Below are 19,147 nucleotides of genomic sequence, written 5' to 3' on the forward strand. Positions count from 1 at the left end.
ATGTGGGGAAATGGTTTCTGAAGCATATGTGCTACAGAATTGCACCTCACTTGTTAGGACTTCACCCAGAGGCTTATTGCATCTTCTTACTATAACTCAGAATGCCTATTCATAGGTGACTAGAATAATAAATAGGAGGGAAGGTTAGGTGGAGGACTGATTGTTAAAGGGATAAACATTACAGCAAGAGAAATGACACCTGGTAGTCTGATAGCAAGGTCCAAGAAAGAACTAAACCTAATAAAACTGCATAACTGCCTGTTAACAATTGAGGGTTTTCACAATGTTGACCCTTATACATCAAGAAAATACCAAATCTATCCAATCATTGTTATAAAACCAGAGAGATCACACATGCCAAGTTAGAGAATTCTATTTTTACTTTGGCCTAATAACGAGAAACTGGGGTGTGATAATCTTAGTTGCTTATGTGTATGTGGGCTAGAAACACTAGAATTTTCTTTGCATTTGTCTTCGTATTTAATATCTTAATGTGGAGCCTACATTTTCCTGTTTTGTTTTTCTTTCAGCAAAGTAGAATATTGTTTACTGGCATATGGGACTCAATAGAATTCTGCCTTCTTGAGGTCTGTGCCTCAAGAAATGGCTGGAAAGAAGCTAACAGTTGTGAAATGAGATTGGGGAAATGGGAGGACACAGAGTGGTGATTTTAGGTGTGCACTGTTTTGGTGTGTCAGAGACTGAAACCACAGTTTCTTAATGTATATGACAAAACGCCATTCTTAAGTCTACAATTTCTATCTTTCAGGGTTTTACATATGTGGCTCCATCTGTACTTGAAAGTGTGAAAGAAAAATTTTCCTTTGAACCAAAAATCCGATCACCTCGAAGATTTATTGGCAGCCCACGAACACCTGTCAGGTATTCAGACTTTGTTATTCTCACATCTTTTTTTTTTTTTTAACCTGGAAGAGTATGCTTAAGAAATTTATGCCATGTTACATAAATGAAAGATCTGTCATAGTCTCTGTGGTTGACATAAGCACAGCATCTACATCTTGTATTGTATGCTATATAGTTTACCTTCCATCCTGTGAAAGTAAGCTGTTGCACTGGCAAATGTCTTCTTTACCCATTCATTCAACATTTATTGTATACCAGGGGCTGTGTTGCATGATGGGGATACATGATTAACATAGAATTGTCCTTGTCCTGATGAAGCTTACAATTTAGTGAGAAGAGAGTTAAAATAACCAAAGAAGGAAATAGAAGAATTATGTAATCACAAGTAGTGTCAAGTTACTATATGAAGAAAAGTAAAAAGTGCGGTGGTAGTTAAGAATAACAGGGCGGCTCCTATTCATGGTGGTCAGAGAAAGGCCTCCCTGGTTAAGTAACATCTAAGAATGAAGAGAAAAAGCCACCCATACAAAAAATAGAAGTATAGGATGTTACAGGTAGAGCAACAGCCCATGCAAAAGCCCTAAGGGAGGAAAAACTTGGTCTTGGAAATGAAAGGTCACTGTTCCTGATGTGTGGTCAGTGACGAAGAGAAAGGTTTGGAGAAGTATTTTATCTTAAATGCAATGGGAAGCTATTTTAAGTCGGGGGAGTAAAATGATTTAAAAAAAAAAAAAAGTATCACTGAGGGTTTTACAGAGGCAGGTATAGAGGTAAAGAGACCAGTTAGGAAACTCTAACAATTAGTCTAGGGGAGCAATGGCCTTTGTACTAATTCACACAAAAATAAAATTAAATAAAAATAAATGTCACATTACCCCACTCCCTTGAAATTTAAGGGAAATATTTCTTGTTGAGATAATCCTTGAGATAAATGAATGATAGCTCTTCCTTGTCTTAAAGCCCAGTCAAATTTTCTCCTGGGGATTTCTGGGGAAGAGGTGCTTCAGCCAGCACGGCAAATCCTCAGACACCTGTGGAATATCCAATGGAAACAAGTGGAGTAGAGCAGATGGATGTGACGATGAGTGGGGAAGCTTCAGCACCACTTCCAATACGACAGCCGAACTCCGGGCCATACAAAAAACAAGCTTTTCCCATGATCTCCAAACGACCAGAGCACCTACGTATGAATCTATGACAGAGCAAAGATTTTAATGAATTTAAGGCAAAAAAGGTGGGGAAGGGATGTGTGAGCATCCTGTAAGGTGAAACAAGAAGACTCAAAATGACAGTCTTGAAGAGTCAGTGTCATTACATTTGAACACTTTGGACAGAGGAAAAATAAACATGGATTTTAAAAAATCAATCAATGGTGCAAAAAAAAAAAAACACTTAAGCAAAATAGTATTGTGGAACTCTTAGGCACATCAATTAATTGATTCCTAGCGACATCTTCTCAACCTTATCAAGGATTTTCATGTTGATGGCTCGAACTGACAGTATTAAGGGTAGGATGTTGCTTCTGAATCACTGTTGAGTTCTGATTGTGTCGAAGAAGGGTTATCCTTTCATTAGGCAAAGTATGAAATTGCCTGTAATACTTGCAACTAAGGACAAATTAGCATGCAAGCTTGTTCAAACTTTTTCCAGCAACATGGAATCAAAGACAAAAGAAACTTAACAATTGATGTTTTACGTGCAAACAACCTGAATCTTTTTTTTATATAAATATATATTTTTCAAATAGATTTTTGATTCAGCTCATTATGGAAAACATCCCAACTTTAAAATGCAAAATTATTGGTTGGTATGAAGAAAGCCAGACAACTTCTGTTTCTTCTCTTGGTGAAATAATAAAAATGCAAATGAATCATTGTTAACCACAGCTGTGGCTCGTTTGAGGGATTGGGGTGGACTTGGGGTTTATTTTCAGTAACCCAGCTGCAATACCTGTCTGTAATACTAGAAAAAATATCTATTTAATCATTTCTACTTGCAGTACTGCTATGTGCTAAGCTTAACTGGAAGCTTTGGAATGGGCATAAATTGTATGTCCTACATTTCATCCTTGTCCTGGGCCTGCATTGCACTGGAAAAATATCACCACCTGTTCTTATACCAGTACTTGGTTCAAGATGCCAAATGTTTTCAGCCCATGGCTGAAGAAGGATGGAAAAGAGTCAGGATAAAATGCATACTGAGGGCAGTAACGTGAGGAAGAGAGGGAGATCCAGGGGAAGAGGGTGTTGTCATGTTCCACTCTCTGTGTCAAATCTCTTTACAGCAAATTGGTAAGATTTTTAAGTTTTACTTTAACTGTTTTTGCTGTCTACCTTCCTTACATTTTTTTTCCTCAACAGTTTTAAAAGGGAAAAAAAAAAGTATTTTTCTTTCTCCTATACTGGGGCTACATTTTTTGATTGTAAAAATATTTGATGGCCTTTTGATGAATGTCTTCCACAGTGAATAAGAAAACTTAGTGGCTTAATTTAGGAAACATGTTAACAAGACACTATGTTTTTGAAATTGTAACAAAATCGACATAAGTGATATACAGGTACAAAGAATAAAAATAAAGGTAACTTTACCTTTCTTAAATACTTCCTGCCTTAAAGAGAGCATTTCCATGACTAGCTGGTGAAAGGGTTTAATATCTGCAGAGCTTTATAAAAATACATTTCAGTGCATACTGGTATATAATAGATGATCATGCAGTTGCAGTTGAGTCTTACCACCTCTTTTTGTTTTTTATAATGTCTTCAGTCTGAGTGTGCAAAGTCAGTTTGTAATATTTTGCAACCCTACAATTTTTTTAAATAGATGCTGCTTGCTGTGTTCTTCAAACCTTTTTGAGCCATAGGATCCAAGCCATAAGATTCTTTATGCATGTTGAATTCAGTCAGAAAAGAGTAAAGCTTTGCTTATTTAAATGGCAATTCGAGTGAGATAAGATGAAATCCTATGACATTAGGCAAAATAGAACCATGAAGAATGATTGGAAATACACCTTTTCAACTGTGGCAATAAATGAAAGAATTGGTAACAGTTCATCTGTGGACAGAAAGCCTTTTTTTTTTAATCACTTCCTCTAGACTCCCTCCTCCCTCATTGCAGCAACCTACTGAGAACTTTATAACTGTAGCTAGTAAATTAGAAGCTACAGTAATGAAAAGGGCAGAAATTGTACTTAGAGTGCAGATCTTCGTTCTCTGACAATTTATAATGTCTGAAAAAACAGAACCCAAAAGCTATGGTGATAGGTACAGGCTTTATTTCAGACTGTAAATGGCTTGTGCTACTCATACTTGGTTGCAAATGTGTTTACTAACTGTAGTGTTGATTGCCTAATCAAATTCCAGAGAAATTTGTACACCGAAATAGTCCTCCTCAGTCCTATTTACTAGTAATATCTGCACTGTGATTGGCTGGCTCTAACCGCCCCATAAACTATTTTCATAATTAGTACTACCAGCAGTAGTGGCACACACTGCAACTTTTCTGCATAAAAAGTATTAATTGCATACCTACCATCCATACAAATAGTTTTTCAAACTTAACATTGAGTGAAATTAATTTCCTATGCTGTGGCAAGTTTACGGAGAAATTGTGTTTCATAAATGGATATCCCTACTATGACTGTGAAAACATGTCAAGTGCCACTTTAGTGTCACAGACAGAAAGCACACACCTATGCAATATGGCTTACCCTATATTTATTTGTAAAAATCCAAGCATAGTTTAAAATATATGATGTCAATATTACTAGTCTTAAGTTTCTTAAGAGGATTCTTTATGATTATTCCAGGTAAGTATATAAAAGAGATTAAGTGCTTTTCTTTCATCACTTATTTTCTTTAAAATCAGCTATTACAGGATATTTTTTTACTTTATACATGTTGTTTTTTAATTAAAATATAATCACTGAGAATTGAAGTTTACTAATTTTGATTTTATAAGGTTTGTAGCATTACAGAATAAACTGGGATTTATAAACCAGCTGTGATTAACAATGTAAAGAATTACTGAACTTGAACCAGATTTTTAGGAAAATTATGTTATTTCTTTTTCCCCTTTATGGTCTCACCTAATTTGAATCCTTCAAGAAGAATTTTTCCATACTATTTTTGAGATAGAAGATAATTGGGGGGTGGGGGGTAAGAATGCATGTATGATACTCCATAAATTCAACATTCTTTAATAAATGATTATAAACAAGATGCATCTTCAAGAGTATTAATATACTGAGCCTTGGATTTTGTGTTTAATACAGGACCTAACTATTTTGGTTACTCAGTCATATGGTTCCTAGCTTACAAGGGTTAGATCTTAAGATTATTCCCATGAGAAATGTTGAATTTATGAAGAGTGGATTTTTGAGGTTTTGAAAATGGTTAATTTCTCAAATAAAAACATCAGTGTCCAAACATCTACCCTTTTTCATAGGAGTAGACACAGCAAGCTGGACAAAACAATCATAAAAGTACCTGTCACACCATGACCTGTGGTCTGTTGCTGATCGATAAAAAGCTTTTCTTGTGTGATTCTTAATTTATCACTACAGCACAAGTATTATCTCAGTGGATTATCTGAAGTAACATCTGAAAGATGGGTTCATCTGTGTTTGCTCTTTAAGCTATTATTTTTTTTTCCTATCCCAAGTTGGCTTTGCATCTATCAGAGTAAATAAATTCTTCAGCTGCCTTATTAGGAGTGCTATGAGGGTAACACATTTTTCTGCTTTTCATCTTGTATTTAGTTTACTGTACTAAGTATTTTGATTTCGGATTGAATGAATGTAAATAGAAATTAAATGGAAATTTGAATGAACATAAAATAGAAGTGATTTTTTTTATTATTCTAAGATAGGAAGAAATAACAATCAGGTGCACAAATGGTTTCAATAATTTTTTTGCGCTAACATACCAGGTATGTTCAGGTTCTCATATTTAATAAACTGCTTATATATGTGAGGACTGACAGTTGTAAAACTGTTTCTGCTGAGCAATTTAAGCTACTTAAATATATAACAAGTTTTAGAACTATTATATATTAGATGTTACACACTTGTAATTTCCAAGTTCTGTCCAGTAGTTGAATTGGTTGCTTAAAAAAAACTCATGTGAAAAATAACTTCACATAGATACACTAGGAGGACTTTCTTGTGGTAACAATCAACAGTTTGTTCAGCCACACTTGTCAACTACACTTGGTTACTGGATGTGTATGTACTACATAATGTAGTGCATAAATCTGTTTTTAACTAATGTCTCAATATATCTAGTGTAAGATGGGTGTTTAGTATAAGCCACTTACTTGAGGTTAATTCTGTCACACTTGGATGATTTCTGTATAGAAGTTCTCAAACTGACTTTTTTATAAAACATGATTGTGGCTTTTAGTGCTGATAAAACAGTCTTTCAGAGGGTGTGATCTGAATTCACAGAATAAATGGGTTTTTGAATCCCTGTTCCCATTTTTGAGGTGAAATAGAGAAATGCTTCCAGTTCATCAGTGTTGTTGGTGGATGGCATAGCTCTCCTATTACATTCCCCTCCCTTTAAATTCATATGTGAACTGCTTTCTTGTTCATTAAAAACAAAAACCCAACTGTCTATCATGGACCTCCTTTTTTATTAAATCATATTAAGAAACAACACTATCCATATAGCCATAGGGTAAGAAAAGCAGGTATTGTAATAGGGCTTACCCATGTAGTAAGGCTACTCTTGTATTGGTAATAGGAAGTCAGCACAGCTATTTTTCACACTCAAATTCTAATCCCAAACTGCCTTTCTCACCCATCTCCTGCTGTACACCTACATAACTGTTTGCTTCATCACAGTCAAGAAAGTGAGTTAAGGCCAAGTAAGCTTGTTTCAATATTTGCAGCTGTTCTCAAAGTAGGTAATAGTTAAATTTAAATATATTATCACTGAATAGCAACAGTTGTACTTATAACCTGGCAGTTAACGTAGGAAAAATAGTTACAGGCTTTCTAGTATTTTTTTTCCCTAAGATTTTATTTAGTTATTTGACAGAGCCAGAGAGCACAGTGGGGAAACAGTAGAGGGAGTGGGAGAAGCAGGGTCCCCGCTGAGCAGGGAGCCCGACACAAGGCTTGGATCCCAGGACTGTGGGATCATGACCTGAGCCGAAGGCAGCCATTGAAGCGACTGAGCCACGCAGGTGCCCTGCTTTCTAATATTCTTTTGTCAATTTGGGTGGCTATATAGGCATGAAAAGGACTTAATCTGTAGCTGGTTGGTCACTGTCATTTATCCATATGCTGGTTTAGACTTTGTCTTAATACTGCAAATTTATTTTCTACCTCCCAACTTTTCCTTTCCACTATCTTTTCCTTGTGTGCAAACTGATTAATGGTAATAGAGGAAATGGGCAGAAACTTCTACTCTAGATATAACCAGCCCTTCATACTTCTGTTAAAGATGTGATTCTGCCTTACAGGTTTCGTGGGGAGAGAGAAATTGCCTCATTGCCTTTTCTATCACACTGCACAAATACCTAGAGGCAAACAAACTACACTAAGGCTTTTCCTGGAAGCCGAGTGCAAGCTTTATCTCCCAAGTAACGATGACTCAAGTGTAAGATTCCAAAACTTTTTGGAGAAGACTTTATAAGATTGAGTAGGTCTCCTTTATCACCCTATTCAAATCATCAGTGAAGCCAGCTGTTTGTAATCCATGTGATTATTTTAATAGTTTAAGATAGTTCATGGCACTATACAAAAAGCAAGATCATGTACATTAAAGCTGATGGCAGGATTGTATGTATGAGGTCCACAAACTATTTAAATCATCTCATCTGACTGCTAAGCATACTACAGAGAATACAGTATTAAAATATATCATCCTCAGTAAATTAATCTGCACTTAGAAAATCTGATTGTTTACAGATAAAAAATAGCTTTTAGAACTTCCATTTAAAAATACAAACTTTGAAAATGTTAAGAATTTTTAGACTGGGAATTACAAAAGTCAATGCTAAAGAAAATTCTTTCAGATAATGTGTATCTTAAAATATTATGAAAAATATTCTTTATTCTGAAAACAATGTCAGGAAAAGAATACCTGAGTTCCTCTAAAACCACTAGTTTTAGTTACCCAATTGCCGTTTTGGTAACATTAATGAGAAAACATTCACAATTTAACACTGCAACCCTATCAAATAATTAGGACGGAATAAATGTGCCATATGCATTAGGCTGAACATTACTTATATATTTCTTAAAACAAGGTTCTTTCATTTAATCTTTTGATAAATTAGACTACACACATGTCTTACTGTAATAATCTAAAACCATTTGGAAACATTTTCCTTAACTTCTAGTCCTGAAAACCCATTCTAATGTCTTTATCAATAGTCAGTGTAACCAAATGAAATTAATGTTTTGTGGCCTTCATAGTTTGTACAACTTAGTACATTTGAAGGTGGGATGAAGTAGCTCCATCTTTCCATTTATTTATATGGTCTGAGATCACAGTTCGGCACAGTGGACATGTTTTCTCTCTGTTAAACCATAAGGTAATGCATTCTTCACAAAATATATGCTGTAAGGGAATTAAAAATTAGGCTTTATACTTGATAACATTTTAATTTTAAAATCATCACACTGCAGAGAATCATACTCTAGAGCTGAAAGGCATTTTGGAGAGCAGTAATCCTTCATTTTACAAATAAGAAAACAAATATGACATTCAAGAACACAAAGCAGTGTCAGTAGTAGAGACACTAGTGTTCTTTTGACTGTTCATTTAACGACTTTTAATAAATATAAGCTATATATAATATATACATATATAAGCTATCCCTAGACAATAACTTTAAGTATAATGACTTAACAGCTTAATAAAGTCTTGGTGAGTAACTGCCATAAAGTATAGGAAAGGGCCTTACATACATTCCTCTGCATACAAGTCATTACAACATAAGGGACAAGATTTAGCTAATGTATCAAACCCCTGATTACAGGTAAGAGATAACTAGTATGTGGCCTGAATGCTACTTTAGGCTAACCATTGTAGATTTTTTCCTTTCAACTAATATAAATATGACTTGGGACTCAGAGAAGTGCTGTATTTGGTATGCTTAAAAAATACACTTACCTGACAGATGAGCAGAATTGGTTTTTGAAATTCAGCTTGACATATTGAACAAATGTCCACATCTGAACACTGTCTCTTGCTGGCAGCCACTCCATAACTCTATGAAGATAAAAAGTTCTGTTCATCAACAAATCTTTCTCTCCCTGTTACTCAAATACGTAGGTGATGCTGTATTTCTCAAATCTCCCTGGAACTAGGCATTTGAAAACTCTCCTGAAGGACACAAATATTTCAAAGCTGAACTGTGTATCCAGAACCATATCTTGATGGACTGCATGCATCCAGATGAACTCATCAGATACGTAACAGGATCTTGGAAGATTGTTAGATTCACTGACTTCCCAAATAATGATAGTGCTACAAATTCAATTGGCTTAAGAGACTAAGCAATCTGAAATAGCACTATTATAAAATCTATATTCATGTATTATGTGACCTGGTATTACCCAATAGTTCACTTATTACCTATGGCATTGGTTCAAAACAGTCCATTCAAAGCTTGGCTGGCTGAATGTAACTCATGTAGAGATAGCTTTAAAAATAGATTTCTGTGCTCCACATTGGAGATTGATTCAATAGGTCCAGACATACTGGGATGTGACCCAGGAATCTAATTTTTGAAAGCTCTCTAAGTGAACTGAATATGAAGAAGGTTTGGGGACCACTGAACAGTGTCCTGTTACTCAATCTAAAAATAATTTGACTGTCATCCTTAATTATCACAAAAGTCAGAGAACACTTAGTACTAGGAAAAAATAAAGTTTTACAAAAGAACTCGAATTGCAAAATGTCATGGGTAGAGTTATACTGTCAAAACAGACTGAACGGTAACACAATTCTTTGAATTTCCTTTTCTCCTAAAGTCCTTAAAGTTTTTGATCTTTTAACTTCATCACCAAATTCAGTAGACCATAGTCATTAACTAGACATGACAAAATGTTGCCAATGAGATCACCTTTTTGTAGAAATGATGGGGAAAATGTGGCTGAAGAGAAGAATACCCAAGTTCAGTTATGGTAATGAGAGCAAAGCATGACCTGACTCAACCTGAGGCTATGATCTAAACTTATTTTACTAAATACTGAGAGTTAATAAAATCAAACGAAGACTCAAAGGATAAAAATATTTAAAAATAAGATTTTTTTTTTTTAAGTCTGGTAATGTTCAAGATTCCAGAAATAAACTGGGATACTGATGGATGATCTTGCCAATTTTCCTTCATTAAAATGTCATTTAGCAGAGTGTACTGCAGATACATAAGCATAAGCTGACAAACTTTTAAAGTAGCACCCCTGGGGGTGCCTGGGTGGTATAGTCAGTTAAGCTTCAGACTCTTGGTTTTGGCTCAGGTTGTGATCTCAGGGTCATGAGACTGAGCCCTGCCTTGGGGGCTAGAGCACAGCTGCTTGAGATTCTCTCTCCCTCTGCACCTCCCACTCTCTTTCTCTCTCAAATAAATAAATAAATCTTAAAGAAAAAAAATAGCACTCCTCTGGCATTTTGCAGACTCCCTTCAGGTGAAGACTTATTTTGATGGTGATTGCCATTTCCCTGGCAAAGTTAAGGAATATGTGTATACATGTATTCATAAGAGACTCACAAAGAGTATCAAAGACTGATTTCTCTTTATGCCTCACAGAGAATGAATGTCAAAGTATTTCAGCACAAGCCTTACTAAATTACAGTAAAATGGCTGATACTCATATAATCAACTGAATAAACTTTATCAAAGCAGAACTCTCAATTTTAATGTACCCGTCTAAAGAAAGAAATCTGAATAGGATGCAGCAAAACTTGTTATCCAATTAGTAATTCTAGGGGCACCTAGCTGGCTCAGTTGGTAGAGCATGTGACTCTTGATTTCGGGGTCGTGAGTTCAAGCCCCACATTGGGCACAGAGCTTACTTTAAAAAAGTAAAAGATTACTAGCTCTACAATTAGCCAAAGAGTGTCCACATCTGAGTACTGACAACCTTTGAGGCTACTAAATAGCAAATGAGCCTTTCTCTGCAGTGTGTAACATCAGTGGAATCACATAATAATCAAGTTTATAACTGACAATAGAGTCTCAATTTATTGTTAAATTCCATGCTGTGAACTTATTGTGTATACAGAACTGACTTGGTGGGGAAATTTTTCCAGTAAGAAAATTTCAAGGGACATTTTTGGTAATGAGCTTTTCTCATACACACAATACGTTATAATGAGAGCATTTTTATAGGAGCTAAAGAGTTAATGGAAGTACACAAAACCACCATTTGTGAAAAACATTTTTTAAAGATTTATGTATTTTTAGAGAGCATGTGTGAGCAAGGGGTGCTGAGGGGGAAGGGACAGAGGGAGAGGGAGAGAATCTTAAGCAGACTCCCTGCGGAAAGCGGAGCCCGACATGGGGTTGTGAGATTCAGGACCTGAGCTGAAACCAAGAGTCAGATGTTCAACCGACTGAGCCACCCAGACGCCCCATGTGAATTTTTAAAAAAAGGAAGTACAAAAGTTCATGACAAGATTTTTAAGGGAATGTATATAAACCCTTATGTCAAGTGATCTGAAGTGGCACATTCAAAAATATAAGCACCATATCAACTATCAGGTGGTTGTCAACATTCAAGTCAAGAAACTGATCAGAGAAATAAAACTGAAATTATCATCAAAGCCCCATGTGCCAAAGTACTAAAAAAGCATGTAATTATGAAATCCACTTTTTTTTTTTTTTTTTTTAAGCAAGCTCTATGCCCAATGTGGGGCTTGAATTCACTACCCAAAATCAAGAGTCACATGCTCTACCGAGTAAGCCAGCCAGGCTCCCTATGAAATCCATACTTGTAAAATTTATGAACTAAAACATTTTTATAATGAAGAAAGGTAAAGTTTTTTTTTTTTAACTGATAAAAAGTACTTACTGGTCGTGTAAAAAATATTCGTAAAACCCGTCGGAAAGTTCTCAGATGTCCAAAAAAGTCCAAAAGCTGAAAGAGGAAATAAGAGAATTTTTTAATTCAAAGAGCCCTGTTAAACCCAGAGATATAAGCTAAAATCCCATAATATCAAATACTGATATTAACTTAATGCTTATTGCATATTCATTTCATTCTAAATATATTTAAAATCCAATTATGGAATATTTTACTCAATTTATAGACTTAAGCCAACTTTTTCTTTAAGATTTTATTTGAGAGGGAGAACGAGTAGGGGGGAGGGGCAAAGGGGGAGGGGCAAAGGGAGAGGGAGAAGCAGACTCCCCTGCTGAGCAGGGAGCCCGACGTGGGGCTTGATCCCAGGACCCCGGGATCGTGGCCTGAGCCACCCAGGCACCCCATGTTACCTACTTTTAGTATGAGGTAGAGTAAAGCCAGCAATATCCCAAGACTCCGTCTAGTTACATTACCAAACTCCCCATAGCTTATAAGGTAACGAAACCAAACTGGTATGGGAACAAAAGTTCGGTAATACTGACATGATTCTTCTAAAAGCATGTACCAGTAACCCTAAAAACGAAGGAAAAAGAAAACAGCTACACAAGCTACTTATATACATAACACAAATATTTCATATTGGACTGAAATAATCATGAGCATATGGCACAATAACTATAAAATTAATCTTCATAATGATAATGGTTATGATTGACAATCTCAACCTCGTTTTCACAATTTCTAAAGATTTCTAAAGAATGACTGAAAATTTATGTATACTAAATTAAAACATTTTTGCTGATTATAAAAATTTATATTAAAGTTTTTACTGAATATGGGAAAAACACTGAATATAGTCAGTTATCAATTATTAATTGATAAAGCCCTGGAGGAGAACAGAAGTACAAATCTAAATTTTATTTTTCTATATGTGATATGGGGACTGATTAGATTATTCTGAAGCAAATATAATTCTGATTTTATTGGACTAGATTAATATTTGGGTTCAAGTCTTTGAGCAGTGGTTGCCAGGCTGAAGTGATACAGATAAATTAGGTTATTTAGGAAACTGAAAAGTTATAAAAGTTATTTCAACAAAGACTAAATAGCATTAATGTGGTTTTGCTAACGTTTTTTCAATAAACAAAGTTAGTTTCTTACCTTGGATTTAAAAGGCATGATGAAAGAAGGCATCAACAAAATAAGGCATTTTAAGCCCATGAAGAGGAATTTCAGAATGAAGTCTGTAATTCCAACAATCCAAAGTACTTCCCAGAAGCTTGAATTGTCCAAAGTAGGATTTAAGAAAATTAAGCTACCAAGAGAAAAATGTCAAAACTTAACCAGAGCATCATACAAAGGTCAAGTTTGATAAGGGTTTTAAATTTGCTACCAAATATTTTACTTTAATTTGATGTGTAAAAAATGTGAGTTTGGCAATATGTTAGAGTTCATGTAATAAATAGAATGGAAAATCATTTTGCTTATTTTAAAGAGACTTTTCAAATGTTTCAAATACCACTCAGATTGCATTTTGCATATAATGCAAAATAAATTTAAAGTTTAAATTTCAAATCTTTCCTCCATAGAATAAAGAAAAACAAGTCTTCCCAGCATGTCATGGTTGGAAAGCTAGCCTGTAATCTAAAAAATTCACTAAATACTAGATTATCTGCCATTCTCTACTCAACCAACGCCAATCAAGGTTCCGTTCCCTCCTTTCCACTGAATTGCTTTTGTCACGATCACCAGTTCCTTCCGTCTTGCTGAATTCAAAGGTCACTTCTTGTTTTCCATCTTTCCTCCCTGAATTACTTCTTCCTAGACTTCTAACATCACACTCTTCTAGTTTTCATTATGTGATTGATGGTTCCTTAAATCTCCTTTGCTGCATGTCCAGTCCTGCCCCCTCTCCTGTCTATACTTTTTTTTCCCTCAGTCTTGGTGAGTTCCATAGTTTTTAGATACCAACTGTATGCTGGATAACACCAAAATTTATAGCCCTAACCTTAATTCTAAGCTAATGACATACAGCTATAATCACTTTAACAGTTCTACATGATCTCACCAACTTAACATGTTCAAAGTAAAACTACTTATTTTCCCACCAAAACCAGTTCCTTCCCCAGTCTTTCCCAGCCCATAGATGGCATCACCATCCAGCCAGTTGCTGAGACTAAATCCTAGGTGTCATCTTTGATTCTTACCCCCTACCTACCCACCCAATGCAATCTGAATGGTATTGGTTCCCCCTACAAAGTATATCCCAGACTGTCCACATCTCTCTAGCTCTACTGAAGCCAAAAGCCAAAAATTCAAAACACTTCCATCTGACATGGAAACTTAAGAACTGTCATTTAGTAAGTCTTCTCCTTGCTTCTAAAAACAGATCATGTGTTCTCACCACACACACATAACTACGGGAGGTGATGGATATGTTAATTAGCTTGATTGTGTAATCATTTCATAATGTATACATATATCAAAACATCATGTTATATATATTAAGTATATATAATTTTTGTCAAAAATAAAAATTTAAAAAGACCACCACCAAAAACCTAATGGTATTCAAAATTATTGATTATATAAGTAAAAATTTAAGTATCAAAAATTAAATAGTACCTGCCATGAGCCAAGGCACTGATATACAAATCTGAATAAGTCACTTAGACCTATTAATCTTGGAAGGAGAGGAACAGGTAAAAATTGAACTCTAACAATAATTATGTGCAAGTTAAAATATATGCAAAGTGCTATGAAATAAATGATACATAAAAAATGTGATTGTGTATTTGGACCTCAAATTACCTGTAATAAAGTGACTGAGAATGAAAGGTGTAATATAAAAGAACAGAAGATCCTGCTAAGAATACCAGTAACCAAGCACACTGAATCTTTGAGCACCTTTCCTGAAAAATAAACAATTTTATGATTTGTTACTATGAATTATGCCAGAATTATAAATAACATTAAACTATTTTATTTAATGACTAATTTATTAACACATTTTAACAGACTAATCTTAATAAAAATATATTAAATTGTACATCATCACACTCTATCTTTAGTGAACAAAACAGAACTCATATTTAAACAAATTCTTCAAAATACAAGTTTCTTCACTGTATTAAAACATTACCCACGTTACCCAGGCTTCAAAGAAGCCCAATCTTCTACAAGCTGACATAAAGGACCCGTCCAAGTACAAACTTTACCTATTTTTGCCTCCCTGACAAAACAGAACTTTAAAAATGCATTTATTAGGATTTGTTAAGCATAATTTTTAGAATTTTCAAACAATTCAGTAAGATTTTAACAAGGTGATTTGTTATTAATGTCACTTAAATTTTTTTTAAGATTGATTTTATTTATTTGACAGAGAGAGCAAGACAGCACAAGCAGGGGGAGCAGCAGAGCGAAAGGGAGAAGCAGGCTCCCCGCTTCTCAGGATCATGACTTGAGCTGAAGGCAGACAGACGCTTAACCGACTGAGCCACCCAGGTGCCCCTCACTTAAATTTTTTAAAAAGATTTTATTTATTTATTTGAGAGAGAGAGCATGCATGGGGTAGGGGTAGGGGGAGTGGAGAGGGATAAGCAGCAGAGTGCCCACTGAGTGCAGAGTTTGACAGAGGCTTGGTCTCACAAGAACCTGAGCCGAAATCAAGAGTAGGACGCTTAATCGATTGAGCCACCCAGGCGCCCCTTAAAATTGTTTTAATTACTAGTTTAATTAAAAGTTTTAGGGGGGCCTGGGTGACTCAGTCAGTTGAGCATCTGCCTTCGGCTCAGGTCATGATCCCAGGGTCCTGGGATTGAGCCCTGCATCGGGCTCCCTGCTCCGAGGGAAGCCTTCTTCTCTGTCTCACACTCCCCCCCCTGCTTGTGTTCTCTCTCTCGCTGTCTCTGTCAAATAAATAAAATCTATAAAAGTTTTACCTATTTTAAACCCTGAATTACATTTTTATGGTTTGATAGGTTCTAACTACAAATATCCAGGTCAGAATGCATGATCCTTTACACAGGTATCACCCTTTTGGTTTGATACGTTCTAACTACAAATATCCAGGTCAGAATGCATGATCCTTTACACAGGTATCACCCTTTAAAGTTGCTTGAAGGTGAAATTTTATAAACTAATCCTATTTCCTCCAATAATTTATATGACTAATAATTTATAATTTGTGTTATGAAAAAACTATTGGGTTCAATTTTTCTTAAGAGAGACCTAAATAGTTTAATACCTATTCGATGTACATTTTATTTAACTATTTTAAATTTTATAGGGCAACAGCTAAAGTTTTTAATGATATTATATTACCTAGTTTGGTCAAATTACTCAAAATATGAAGGCACTTGACAAATCAGATCAAATAGTGAATTCTAAATCTTTTAATACTATCGAGCTTTTCTATCAGGGACTCAACATACAAAGAAAATAAAGTGAAACAATTTAGCATTAGGACAGATCATTTAGATAACAAAATTTAATGTATCGTGGATGCTATAACATGTCTATTTAAATTTGTCAAGAAAACGATCTTAATTCCTATTTCTCTCAAAAATGAGTATATAATTAATTCTACAGACACATTTAATGTTTTTTTTAGTTACTTGTTATACTTACTCTTAGAAAAACCTGATTTACAATGCTTTTGTTTGCATACATAAAAGTTGTAAGCAGCCCAATTCCAAGAGAAATTCCTGTTAGGAGATAAGTTCCAGTTAATTGAAAGGAAAAAAAAAATCCAAGAGCTAACACAATGACATGAATTTAAAGGAAACATGTACAATTTTAAAAGCTAACAAAATACAAATGTTCAGGTAGATTACCAGTAAAGAAATAAAATTAACTGACAATGAAACAATTCAATGTTTTATTATACCCTACCTGTTATATGCTGCATAACAAGTTTGACACCCAGAATCAAAATATATGGAAGACTTTTGTGCAACCACTTGAAGAGAGAGCGGAATTCCGAGAAGGAGCTGCTACCATGATCTCCAGACTCTGTGGCACTATCATCAGGCTGCCTTGCTTCATTCTGAGAGTGACTCCGGAATCGACTATGTATACATCCATGGGTACAGCTATGGACACCTGACCTTGTATTTCTGGAGGTTGGATTTTCAGCATATTCTTTAGGTATGGAGTTTATCTGGATATGAACATCTCCAGAATGAAGACAAGAACCTTCTCCTGTCAATTTTGTATGGACACATTGGGTGGCTGAGGCATCCTCATTGCCTACAGCTCCTGGAGGGCTGTGCAGTTGGCTACAGTTGGCTTGCATGACCCTTGAATACTTTTTCTGTGATCCAGATTTCCTTGCTTCAGGGCTCTATCTCCTAAAAATCAAAGAGCAGAAAATATTCTAAGTGAACAGTTAAATACGGATAATATACTGCTCAGTAGGAATCCTTTATTCATTACAGTAGAGGCCAATAGTCATAGCTGATGAATTATCTTCAGATTATCTATCACTTGTTACTAGACTCCTCCCCCTTCCCTTAATGCCAAGGCTCTGCTGCTGTACCCAAACTATTTTTTAGGGAACATCTGCTACAAAAAAAATTTAGTTTCAGATGCCCTCTTCTCTAAATACAGAAGGAAAGAGCAAAACTGTCAAAGTATGAGTGCCCAGCAGATGTTAATAATGTACCAATACTTATTCATACTTGAATACATCAGTATATTTACTCTGCCCAACTGGAGCAGTTTCATCTCTGATGGAGATTCTACATTTCATAAAAGTGAGACAGTATTTTTTAATGCTTTTAGAAAGGCTAGGAAGAAAAAAAAACATTAAATCTTAATGCCTTTTAAAGTATCATGGAAAACTAATAATAAACATTTCATTTAGGGGACCTACAAATTTCGTTTTATGCTGAAATAGCTTTCCCAAGGCTGAAAAGATTTCTAATAACTACTTCCAAGAGTATCACCTTCCCCCACAAAAGAATACTACCCAAATACCTTTAAAATAAGGAGACTTAGGGAGTCGCCATGTAATTGCTAGGTAACTCTTTAGTCTGAGTAAGGATAGTTATATGGTCTGCCCATTAAAAATGCCATCATCTTTGGGGAGGTGGGGGGTGGGAAGGGCAAAAGACACTGGCAGAGAAGGATCCCTAAATGACCAGTGTGGGCAGCCTTGGAAGATGCCAGAGCCTTATCCCAGTCTGCCCGTAAGAGGAAGCTAGGGTTAACGTCAGGGTATGTTCTGTCATTCCCTTTCATTTCAAAGTTTGAATTTTTTTTTTCCAGTTACTGTACGGCGGTGTGGTTTTTAGTGCCTTTCACTAAAGGCTTTCACCGATGCTCCGACGCCACAGGGGCTATTTATTCCCTCAAACCTCCGAAGACCAACGTTGGACGGGACAGTCTCTTGTCTTTTTCCATATGTAACGTAGAACCTTCCCACTTTCCTCCAAGCACAAGCAAGAAAGGGGACGAGAAATTTAAGAAAAGCAAACGCACACAACTCTTCCGGAATCCCCTGGACTGAGTTTTCCATCTACGTTCGAGCTCCGAGTGCCTCACTTATTCCCCCCACACCCCCACCCCCATCCCCAGACACCATTCACCGCGGCCCCTCGCCTCTGCCCGCTTCCCCCAGGCCTGACCTCTCATGACGATGAGTGAACGGAGGCCCCGGCAGCGACTGCAGCAACAGCGGGAGACCCCGGCTCGAGGCCTTCAGTCAAGGCCATCACCTTAAATCCCCACTACCGGCAACTCCGGCCCAGCTCCGTGGCGGGGGCGGGGGCGGCGGCGGCGGCGGCGGCGGCGCGCTCGCTCCCCGGACGTCCTCACGCGCGCGTTCGCTGCCCGCCGCGTTCCCGCCCCCGCGCAACGCGCGGAGGGACGGGCTGCGCCGGGGGAGCCAGGCGGGCGTGAGGCCGTCTGGGGGTGGTGGCTGTGGAGAGGAGGGGGCTGCGCCTGAGGATCGCCTGCAGGCGTCTGCACTAAACAATAAGCAGCCGTCACCTAAGTGCGTATATACGTGTAATCCGCTACACGCCTCAGAGATCTGGATGTTTTGAGGTTAAAAATGTTTTGGCTTTAGGAACCTGCCCTCGGAGGAGAGGCCTGATGTTGGGGGTTGTCTTAGGGCCCGCCCCGGCTCGTCCCGCAGGATCCTGGCGCCTGCCCTGGGTAGGCTGCCCACCACCCTGCTTGTATCCCCGTCTCCTGGGACCCGAGTTAGAGAAGCCACGTCAGCGAGGGGCTCGGCGCGTC

The 19,147-nt window shown here is 36.7% G+C and overlaps 2 protein-coding genes across 4 annotated transcripts in view; one reads left to right on the forward strand and one right to left on the reverse strand.

Moving 5' to 3' along the window:
- RPS6KB1 (ribosomal protein S6 kinase B1) overlaps nt 1–6,476 on the forward strand; it is a 40,046-nt gene extending 33,570 nt beyond the window's left edge. The window contains exons 14-15 of the mRNA XM_028109084.2: nt 770–882; nt 1,825–6,476. Of these exons, the coding sequence (XP_027964885.1) occupies nt 770–882; nt 1,825–2,062 (351 nt within the window). The 3' untranslated portion in view covers nt 2,063–6,476. The remainder of the gene's footprint in view (nt 1–769; nt 883–1,824) is intronic.
- Nucleotides 1,086–18,675, reverse strand: RNFT1 (ring finger protein, transmembrane 1). 3 transcript variants are annotated; one of them, XM_028109086.2, is made up of 9 exons: nt 18,532–18,675; nt 16,796–17,253; nt 16,532–16,608; nt 14,714–14,814; nt 13,064–13,217; nt 12,317–12,475; nt 11,891–11,956; nt 8,988–9,086; nt 1,086–2,056 (listed from the first exon to the last, which is right to left on the reverse strand). In XM_028109086.2, exons 2-9 carry the CDS (start codon nt 17,196–17,198, stop codon nt 2,045–2,047), a joined length of 1,071 nt encoding a protein of 356 aa, XP_027964887.1. In that variant the 5' UTR covers nt 17,199–17,253; nt 18,532–18,675; the 3' UTR covers nt 1,086–2,044. The 3 variants fall into 3 exon arrangements, with proteins under 3 accessions (XP_027964887.1, XP_027964886.1, XP_027964888.1); XM_028109085.2 differs by lacking the exon at nt 1,086–2,056 and adding an exon at nt 7,556–8,432; XM_028109087.2 differs by lacking the exons at nt 1,086–2,056; nt 12,317–12,475 and adding an exon at nt 7,556–8,432.
- Nucleotides 18,676–19,147: the final 472 nt, after the last annotated feature.

This window comes from Eumetopias jubatus, unplaced genomic scaffold, assembly GCF_037043125.1.
Source record: "Eumetopias jubatus isolate StellerSeaLion01/CBP00866 unplaced genomic scaffold, mEumJub1_p1.0 scaffold_10, whole genome shotgun sequence".
Taxonomy (NCBI): domain Eukaryota; kingdom Metazoa; phylum Chordata; class Mammalia; order Carnivora; family Otariidae; genus Eumetopias; species Eumetopias jubatus.